This window comes from Vitis vinifera, chromosome 12, assembly GCF_030704535.1.
Source record: "Vitis vinifera cultivar Pinot Noir 40024 chromosome 12, ASM3070453v1".
In the NCBI taxonomy this organism is placed as follows: domain Eukaryota; kingdom Viridiplantae; phylum Streptophyta; class Magnoliopsida; order Vitales; family Vitaceae; genus Vitis; species Vitis vinifera.
In genome coordinates this window covers 8,630,643-8,641,513 of record NC_081816.1, presented here as the reverse complement: position 1 = coordinate 8,641,513, position 10,871 = coordinate 8,630,643, and the positions used below count along the sequence as shown (strand labels likewise).

The window sequence follows — 10,871 nt, the reverse complement described above, 5'->3', positions numbered from 1 at the left end:
CAAAAGGAGACAGTAAAGGGTATTTGAATCAGAGAAAGTGGGCATGTGGGGAAAGGCAATAGATTAAAAAAGGAAGAAAGAAACGAAGAAAAAAGAAATACTTGTATGGAATTTGAAGTTCATTTATTGTCATGCTAACTAATACCCACAGCATACATCTCATAATGTAAAAACCCATGTTGAATAAATAGAAGATGGAAGAATCAAAATGGAGTTATTATTTTTTTATATGGAGTTGCAAACCTTTGACATATAGAGGATGAGAAAGTAGAATCAAAACTCAACATGTAACATTGAAAAATAAAACTCTTACTAGTAAGAAAATGTACAGAATAAAGAAAGGAGATAAAAGGGAGATGGTGATGGAAAAATAAAAAAGAAATGAAAAAAATTTCTTCAAAACAAATCAAAACCCAATGCTCCCATGTTGTTTTTAATCTCATTGTTCATTTCCCTAAAAAAGGTGTATAAGATTGAGTACCAATATCAAGAGTTTCCCATTTACGTGTGAAAACAATAGAAGGATATTAAATGAAACCCTAAAAATTGAAATTATTGTAAAACAGATTTCTCAAAATTAAATCCTAGAAATTGAAATCATTGCAAATAGATTTCTTAAGCAAAAAATAAACCGATCTACAAAGAAAAAGATATTAATATATCTTGTAAAGAAGAGTTTCCTCTATCTTTTTCCATGTCGTCAATAATGAAGATAAAGGGTTCAAAAGGTTATTAGAGTTTCATTGAGTTTTTCTTATTTTAAGCTTATCTCATTCTTTTTTTATAATCCATGAAAATAAACCATCATATTGGGTTTTATTTGGTTTTTCTCATATTTATAAGGAATAAAAAAAATGTCATTCAAAAGATAAAACTATCATTTTAAAAATTAAATCTTTGACAGAAATTCAAAAATATTGGTAACCCCTTAAAGCTAGTTATCATCACCACACCACCTTAATAATTTTCCCTATATAAATATTTGGATACTATAAAAAAGTTAGGATAAAAAAAAATAGTAAACATCCATTTGGTTTTTAAAAAAATCAAAGGAAAATATGAAAAAAAATGAGACGAAAAGAAAGAAAAAAAATTAAATTTAATAAATTATTTTTGTACTTTTATTCAAATCTGTTTTATCTATTTTTTATGCAAAAATATTTTATTCTTATTTTATTTTATTTTTTATATGTAAAAATATGTAAATAGTTATCTTTTTTCAATAATTTATTGGCTACAGAGACCATCAATCCCTTTCTCCTTTAAACAATTAAGAAGAAAATAAAATATCATAATTTTTAACTTTTGCTAATATTTTTCTACTCCGACTCTTTCCCCTCGGCGACCAAACGCATCTGACCAAACATATCTTACACTAACAACAATAAAAGAAGAGCCGAAAATTCAGAACCCTAACTTCAAAGACGACCTGAGAAGACGTTAAAACCAGAGTATAGAATCCCCTAAACGAAAAGATCAGCACCGCAAACAAACCCCGGTAGTACCTGGAACTTCACGATCGATACTCATAAAACTTATACAAAGAATATTTCCTTTCCTCTGATTTATTGGTAAGCCGACTAACTCCAGAAGACCATGGCTAAATTGTTCTTATGTTTCTTGAATTTCGAATCTTCCCTAGGAAGAATACAAGCAGCAAATTGAACTTCTTCAAAGCAAGCCTTTAATTCCTTTATAGCTACAATTATTGGCTCGGCCTCAGCAAGGAATGGAATGGAACTGCCCCCACATAAAGATAATTTCATATGTTCATCAATTCATCCCATTGTTACTCGCGGATTATCGAAGATAAACAACTGCCTCTTTCGGTTTTTTTTTTGGGGTTTTTTATTTTATTTCTTCTGCATATTTACAAGAAATTTTTTCCGAAAACCCCTTCGTCTATGTACAATTTACATACCAACACCTCCTCCTCCCAACAATTCCAAGTTTCAACTCCCCAGTAACTCGCCTCGTCCGACTCAGCATCTCTCACTGCCGAGTCAGCTCGTTCTCCATCTCCGGATCTCAGCTCTGACCCCAGCAATTGAAGTACATCACTTGCCGGAGAGACTCATCGGCTTGTGTCCGCCTCTCCTCTCTGTTCCCGACGAGTCCGCCGAGATCTGGGTCACCTGCGCCAGAGACCGGTCGGATATCCGCCGAATCCCCGCCGGAGGAGAACCTCCTCTTACCGATCTGAAAAGGTCGGGCGCCGGACTTCCACTTGCATCCCTGATCGGCGTGGCCATTCACCACCGCCACGCTCGTCGCCATCCAAACCCGATTCAAATAACTCATCCTGAATATTCGAACTCGAGGTAAATCTACCGGAAATTCGGTATCTTAGAATTGTGTTTTAGATTTCCAACACCGTCGTTCTGGTGGATAAGAAGCAGTGCATTTATAGACGGAGAGGGAACGCTAAAGAAAAGGCGGTTTCAAAAAACCGGAAACCGGAAACCGGGTTTGGGTATGGCGGTATGGAGACATTATTGTAGGGGATGTGGTCGAGATCTTCTCTTGGCCTTATCGATACTGTACAAACCTTATTTTATCTCCAATTTCTCGGATGTGGGATAAGATTTTGTCTCGGACGTGGGATAAGATTTGGTGTAAGCGTGGTGGATCCCTACGCATGTTACCAACCTATGATAGGAAATATTGCGCATTACGTGGTGTATCCAAGTGATCCTCATCTTGCTTCTAAGGAAAATAAGGAGAAATATTTTTTAATATTTTTATTTTTTTCATGATTATCTAGACATAAAATAAATTATTTTCTTTGATATTTTTTTTCCTTAATAATTTTCCGAGATTTTTAAGGTTCTTTGCCCCTTTAGTGATATTTTTTTTTTCCCTATTTATCGTATCTATTCAAAGCTACTCAAACATTCATATAGTATATGACATGTCCGGTATCCCACTCATTAGGATGGAAAGAGGACGTCCGAGTGACAACACGCAAGTGCCTCTCCAGTCTCCACTCCCTTCCAAATCACGATATATTAATTCTCTAAATTATCGCGAGAAATGGAGGGAATAAAGTAACTCGACTGGTCCATATAAAAGAAAGGGACATGTGGCGGGCTTATCCGAAGGGTGAGTTGTGACTCATCAAATTCCAGCCAATAGAAAGAGACCAAATATTTTAAGGTGGGGCCCACTTTTCAGATGTGATATTGTCCTTTGCTTATATAGGGGTAGACTTGTCTATTTCTCGGTCTCTCGCAAGTGGACAAACGAACCACGTGAACGCGTATGGAGTTGGTCAAGTGGGTCCCAACTTCGCTTTTACCAATGGCGAAGGTTGCAGGTGGCAACCGCTAAGGCCTAAATAAATAAAGGAATGAAATTAATTAAATTGAAGTCAATTATATAAATAATTTATTTATTGATATAAATCTATTCAACTTATTATTTGTTTAATTTGGTTTGATTTTGACAATGATACATAAAAGGGAAATAATTAAAAATAAGAACTCACTCTTGGAGGTACCGCACAGAGGGCGGCCAACCCGCTCGGGTCGAGAGGGGGATTTCACCACAACAATTGCCTTTCAAAGGGTGCCAAATTCTTTCGAGTAGGGGTATCAGCCGAATATCATCTCTCGGTTGAGAAGTCCTCTTGGTCTCGTTTAAACCTATAATGATTTGAGAACTTGCCTTAATCCATCCTTGAAGAACTCAAATGGATCATCAAAAAGAATTGATGAACGGATATTGAAGACGATGATAAGACGTGTACAAGGAGCAATTTCAGAGAGAAAACCTCATACTATCAAATCAACATGAGGTGTCAAGAAGGTCAACCACATGCCTCCTTACACAAATCTACGTGCAACCTCCAACGTCTAACTCCTTGTTTGAGAAGTCTATAAAGGAGGAAGAAGAAGAGAGATGGACGATTTTTCTCCTATATAGTCAAGACACCCATGAACTGAGGAAGTGACACTAAAAGATTGGCTTAGTAATCCAAATAGTCACTAAATCATCACATCCAAAAGGGTTGAACATCAACAATTCTTGTGTGTATATATCTATATATAACCATAATCACAATAAGTAAATTACTATCATACTATCTAGATCTTAATATTCAAACTTTCCGTATTTGATCTCAATCAAACACCATAAATTTCCTATTAGAGCCCAACTAAATCATCCTCTTAGTTCATGGTTTTCTCTATCATTTCCTAAATAAATAAATAAAAATTATGGATCAATTATGATTAATATTAATGGACTTTTCCCAGCATGGTCTTTTTGAAAAAAAAACAAAAAAAATTGTTGATGACTAAAAAAATAGGATGATTCATATTACTAGGCATATTAAGGAAAATAATCAAATAAAATAATAAAAATATAAAGAATCTAAAAATAATTAAGGAGATGTAAAATTAAGCCAGTCAATATTTTTATAAATAAAAATATTCATAAGGTCGTGGCTTACAATTCAAAATTGCAATAATCTAATTAAAAAATCATGGCTTAATAATCTAATCTAAAGCATAAGGTGCTATGTCATAAACTTATAGTACATAAAACTTTATAATATTCATGATAGTTCAATATAAAACATCAAATGATCACCTAATATTATGAATCAAGTGTCATGGTTTGTTAACCTAAGAAGCTTTTCTAGATGTATTTGTAAACTTTACCAACATTTTTTAGTTTGTTCGTATTAACTTAACCAAATTTAAAATTTTGAAAAAACTAATTTGATTTGGTTAAGTTCATTTTGTTCAAGTTCAAAATTTTTTTAATTCATTCTTTTTTTCTTTTGATGATCGAAATTTGATTATATAATTTAACAATCCAAAATTTTTACTTTAAAAACTCCGTAGTGTATATAAGTGTACGTTACTTTCATGTATAATAAGCAAAAAAAATTGTTTTTTATATTTGAGTTACGAATATTTTTATTTATGAAAATATTTCAAAATTAATTTTGAAAACAATTTTCAAGAATGATAACTATTTTACAAAATCTAAATTGTAATATTACCTTGGAGCTATATTCGTCTATCCCCAAATTATCTATTCAAACATTCATGACAAACTACAAAAATATAACTTACAAGATCATAACTAGTAAGCTCATTGCTTGAAAACCCAACAAGAATATACAACTGGGATTCTTATACAATTGAAAAATGTTGCATTCAACATTGTGTTCTTGATGGGGGTTCAGCCCTGGCATGAGCCCATTAGCCTTGTCACCAAGCTGTGTTGAACCTCGTCTCCAAGACTCCCAGCTCTGCACAGCAGGAGTACTACTCTTCAGTTGGGTCCCCAGCAGCTCAAGTACACCACCATCCTCAATGGCTCCTCCCTGGCTTTGCGCACCGTGTCGCCGCCTCGGGGCTTCTCCATGGAGCCCTGAGGGCCATGCCGGAATAGTTCTTGGGACGATGATGAGCCGATTGCAGCGAAGTAGTTAAGCTTGAGAGCAGATGAATTTGATTTCATCACTTGGTCTTCAAGGCCAAATGCAGCTCCTAGGGTGACTGCCAAAAAGGCCTTGTTGATGAACCCCATTTTGTACCTTTTCCCAGAAGTGAAATTCTCTAAGGTAATATGCCTATATGGGAGAGAGTTTCAGTTATAGGAGAATGTCCTACGCAGGGGAAACAAGAGGCAAGAGTGGCCTTGAGAACCAGGGGGCTAGTGTCTTATAAAGCAGCCACAGGAGCCAACGTGGCCCTAAAAGAGAGTATGGGCTGAGGCGTGAAAGGTGGTTTGGTGAGGGGAAAACCACTGGCAAATGGCAAAAACCATCCAAGTCCTTAAAATATGGAGATGGAAAGATGGATTTTGAGTATGGTCTCTTTTGTTTTCCCCTTTTTTTCTTTCTCTGGCTTTAAGGACACCTTTTGTACATACTTGGGTGGGATGGGCCACCAAGCTCTCTTCATACAGTGTATGAAGATGAGGATTCAATGTGCTTCCCTATTGTCTTATCCTTTTCAGCTTTTATCTCTATTCTCTAGTGCTCATGGGTCACCCTCATTCACATTCTTTTGATCTTTCAAGTGAGGTCCACCTATAAAACTAATTCTAAATAAAGAGCTTTGTAATTATTTTGCCCTCAACTTTAGTAAGTTGTTTAGGATATTATCAAATTAATGGGTGTGGTGGGAGAGGACAAAAGAGTATTGAGCTTCACTCTCCATGGAGGAATGCTTTATTTTTTCCAATTATTTTCTTTGTTAGCTTTTCACAGAACATAGAAAAAGGAGATGGAATTGGCCTGGAAAATCATTCCAAAAAATTTCTCACTTTCCCTCTGGATTTAACCAATCCCATTAATGCCTTATTTGATATAGTTTCAAATTTTCAACAACCAAAAATCTAATAATGTTTCTACTGATCTTTCAACTCCCAAAAGTCTAACAATGTTTTTATTGATCTTTCTACTCTGAATCTGGCTAAGATGTTGTATGATTAATCAAGAAGCACATGGAATAGACTGGCATTAGGGTTCTCCACTGATGACAATAGATCTCAATTCAAAGAGGAAGGTCCTCAAAGAAAAAAAATAATAATAAGTTGGGCAAAGTCATTGAGTGGGTCAGTAGAGCACCCCACTTAAAACAACTACTTGATTGAAGGTGGGTCTTCTCACAATAATCTTGTATAATGTTTCCCATTTTATAAAAAGAAAGTGACACTAACCCATATGGTTATTGGCTTCCATCTCACATCATATCTACTACTATCAACCATTTTAAAAGATAAGATCTTCCCCTTTTGTTATATTCATGATTGCTTGCTACTTTGGCTTATTAAACTACCCTGTTGTCTTAGTTTATTCTCAATACCTAAGGACATGTTTGGATGCACCATGGGGAATGCTTTCAATGGCAACTAAAATGCCCAGTAATTGAGCCATCACTGCAAAACCATGAAAGCTCAGAACTTGAGCATGCATATGCAACTGAGAGATTCACCAAACTTTAGAATGTTCCCAAACGCGTCACAACGCCTCGATTATATTATAAACTAACGTTATAATCTAGGATTAGTGGACAATATAATCGAATCTAGATCTCAATCTTCATTCCACTAGTTCTATTCAATTAAGTAATGTAACATTTGATCATCCTTGTTCTAACCAAATCTCCAGCCAAGCATCCTATGGAGTTTTGCTTGCTTTTAAGCTGTCAATTCATTTATAATAGTACTAACTAACCATTATTTTATCACTCTAACTACACATAAATCTTCCTTATGGTATGTCATGCCTTTGTTTAGGTTTCTTTAAAAGCTATTGGTGCCAACAAAGTTTGTTCATCAAGGTTCAGGACATGTCTATGGATTCTTCCAGGGAGTAATATGCTGTATAGCTTAAAACTCTTTACCACCTTTGGTTTATGGGAAATCCTACCGGAAAGTGTCTCAAATTTTTATTTGATATATATTTTTTTGGATAAAGAAGAAACATTATGTAGAATATTAATTTCATATACCATAATTCCTTCTAAAAAATGGTTTCCTTTTTGTTAAGAATCAACTTTTCTTTTCATTAAAAAACAACTTTCTTTTGTTAAAGAAAATTGTATAAGATAATTAGGAAGAGTGACAGATGACCGATGAAGCAAGAATTCGTGATTTAGGATGTAGACATAAGGATAAGCATGAAATATTTCAAAGCTCAATAGTCATATTGAATTTTTCCCTTTTTCTTTCGCATTCTTTTTGTGCATCTTCATGCATGGGGTTTTGCACTGACTAAAGACACCGAAGCTTCTACCGGCATAACAAGTGTTATCAAGACCTTTTTTGAGAATTCATACAAATTTAGGAGTTTGTTGTCCACCAAACTGGTGAAAGTAGTAATTAACTTCATGAAGAATATTGAATGCTACTGCAACAAGCTGTTAATATAGCTAATGGATCTGAAGACAAAGGAGTAAACAACTTTTGATTTGCCAAAAAATAATGATTTTATTTCTAAATCAAAATCCTCCTATCTACAAGAAGGAGAGCATGAGCCCTGAATAACTGTAACTTAAACCAAATGCATGTAATATCCCATGATAATGGCAAAAATACAAGAATTTTTTACAACCCCTTGAGGGAGTTTAGGAGCAATCCCCTGGACAAATGAGCAAGATTTCAAGTAGGATACTACAAACACTTCTGCTTGAGCGTAAAACAAAAGAGGAAACCACACATTACACTGAATCAATCCCTTCAACCTGCTGCCTGGCCAGGTATCTTTCCCTTCTTTCTTTCTGTAAAAAACCGGAAAATGGAGCATAACAGAGTAAGGTGATGCAAGAGAAGTGCATTTTCAGAAAGCCCAAACGGGCAAGGAGAAAATGGAATACTGAAATGCCTCACCCATTCATCTATGACAAGTCCTTCCCCAACAATTCTAGGGCCTGTGTCTTCTGGGGGCTTTTTTCGTGCCTCAAGTGCAGCCTCAGCCTCAGCTAACTGTCGCTTAAGTTTTTCCAGAGGCTTGACAGAAATGGGCAATGATTTAATGCAAACACAAACACAGATATAGACATCTATGCGGGCATATAACCAACTAAATCCTACTTACAGGACTAGGGCGCTCTGTATCAAGAAAAACAACCCGCAAAATCTGCTCTTCTGCAACTTGATCCTTTTGCTCATCAAACTGTGAAGAAAGTGTTAAGTCTCAAGAATTCAAATGTCCAGTGTTACAATTCTTGAATTATTCAGAGAAGTTTGTAATGGAGCATGTTCATAGAAAATAAAGTTAAGGCCAGGGTCCCAGATTCAAGCAAGCAGGGATTTATCATAGTAGTCTTAAAATAAGTTAAAGGAAAACCCGAAATTGATCCTTAAGAAGGAGAAAAAAAAGGGTGATTATCATTTTGCTTAAAGGGTAACAGAGATCATTGTTGCTTGAAGAAAACCTTCACCTCAACCAATGTTTTCTTTTGATAGCTAGAGCCCAAATGGAAAATAACAAATACATTGCCTCAATAGGATTTTCAAATGCAACCCAAATTCGAATTGATTGTCTTGTTCGTCTTCATCCACTCTGACAACAATATTTATGCAAATACAGAAACACCATTTAATGTTATAACTACTTAATATGTCCTATTTCTTTGCCTTTTTCCAGTTTTAAAGGAGCTACTGTCAATGGCAACTTGATGCAACCACACATGGTGGCATTGAATATACATTAAAAAATGGCAGATGATTGATTGAGCAGTTTTTGGCATCAAATATAAAAGAAAAGATGTAGAACTTAACAAATTTGGTTCCATACAGGAAAAACCAATAAATTTCAAAATTCAGGAGATTGCACATAAGTTATCCAAGTAATGATAGTGTGATAAAACAATAACAAGCAATCAAAGAGCTAGGCTAAAAAATATACCAGCTCAGGCACATAATCCATTTCTCCTTTAACTTTTAAGCTCATGATCTTGAACTTAACCTTGCTCTTCTGATCTACTGCTGGTTTCTCGTTGTTCTCAGGATGCTCCACAAACTTGAACACTGGCCGTTCAGTAGAAAGTCAGGGGAAGGAACACAAAAAAAAAAGGGAAGCAAGAATAAAGAGACCAAGAAAATAGCTAGAACTATTACCTGTTGCAATAAGACTTTCGCCTGGAGCCAGTATCCCCCCTGGAGGACGCATATAACAGCTTTTTGGTGCTGTTGTTTGAAACTAAAGAGAACATGAACACCAGTTAGATCTCCTGAGTAGGTATTGGCACTAATGACACAAGTCAAAGAGACTATTACAAAAATTAAAATTCTGATTATAAAATGTAATGGGGTATTTAATGGAATCCAAATTTAGCAGCCAAGGGTCTGGCAATAGGCCAAGATCCAAAGAGGGTAGGAATGGGGTTGCAAATTTTTGAATAATGGGCATCAAGGACTCCGACACAGCTACACACCACTCAAATATCAGCATCCAAAGAAGGAAAAAATGAAGAAAACAATTGACAAAGCTAAATTCCATACCTTGAAAGCTAAATGAGACCTACTAATGTTTTTGATGCTGATGGCACTCCTCACCTGCTTACCAGGTTCATCTTGAAAAGAAACAGAGTTGACACATATCAGGAAATGGAAAAGAAAAATAAAAAAAGTAACAAATCTAGCAGGCATTCATGAAGATCTCCTACATTATTCTTCCTCAAAATGTTAGGGAATATGATGTAGCCCAGATTCTGGAGCCAAATCTATGCCAGGCTACTTATCACATTGATGAAAGCATTCTAAGGAAAGTTTATTTACAGGGCCTAGTGATTGAGTGAAGAGTAATTGGAACCACATTGAAACTCCAAGAACCAAGAAATTATGTAATGGAAACACTCCAAAACAACAGAAGATATCAGCTATAGAGACGGAATGAAGAAGACCCAGATCAAGAAGTCATCAAATAAAGCAAGAGAACACAGCCTAAACCAATAAATCATCCAGAATCCACTAAGCCACATCAGAAAATCCTCAAACAAAGAGAACCAGGAATGGAAAGGAAAAGGAAAAGAAAAAATGAAGGCTTTACAGGGAAAGTAGAGCTTGTTGGGAGGATCAAGATGAAGCCTCCTCCTTGTGGGCAGAAGAGACTTGGTCACGAAAGACACAGCGTTTGAAGATTGAAGAACCTGGTGACTCTGGCTCTGCTGATGAACACTCTGCAAAGAAGAAGAAGTCGAAGAAGAAGAAGAAGCGTTGTTAGATTGCCAAAACGGCATTTTACAGAGGCTCCAGACTTTCTCTTCAGAGAACGACTTCTCACTGTCAACAGCCATCCTTCCACCGGAATCCGACACACGGTCACCGCCGGCGACAGTGTATCGCCGGAGATTATATTTTTTGAATTTGATTCGTTGAGGCGATCGTTTTTTGAGGTGGTGTGT

General features: G+C 35.8%; 2 protein-coding genes across 2 annotated transcripts; both read right to left on the bottom strand.

Moving 5' to 3' along the window:
* Positions 1–1,209: 1,209 nt before the first annotated feature.
* On the bottom strand, positions 1,210–2,462 carry LOC100853006 (uncharacterized). Its single transcript, XM_003633291.3, has one exon. The coding sequence runs from the start codon at positions 2,299–2,301 to the stop codon at positions 2,029–2,031; it is 273 nt and encodes a 90-aa protein (XP_003633339.1). The 5' UTR covers positions 2,302–2,462; the 3' UTR covers positions 1,210–2,028.
* Positions 2,463–8,007: 5,545 nt separating this feature from the next.
* On the bottom strand, positions 8,008–10,871 carry LOC100244149 (vesicle-associated protein 4-1). Its single transcript, XM_002274736.5, has 7 exons — positions 10,517–10,871; positions 9,970–10,040; positions 9,586–9,667; positions 9,374–9,495; positions 8,561–8,638; positions 8,353–8,472; positions 8,008–8,243 (listed from the first exon to the last, which is right to left on the bottom strand). The coding sequence occupies exons 1-7, from the start codon at positions 10,761–10,763 to the stop codon at positions 8,184–8,186; spliced, it is 780 nt and encodes a 259-aa protein (XP_002274772.1). The 5' UTR covers positions 10,764–10,871; the 3' UTR covers positions 8,008–8,183.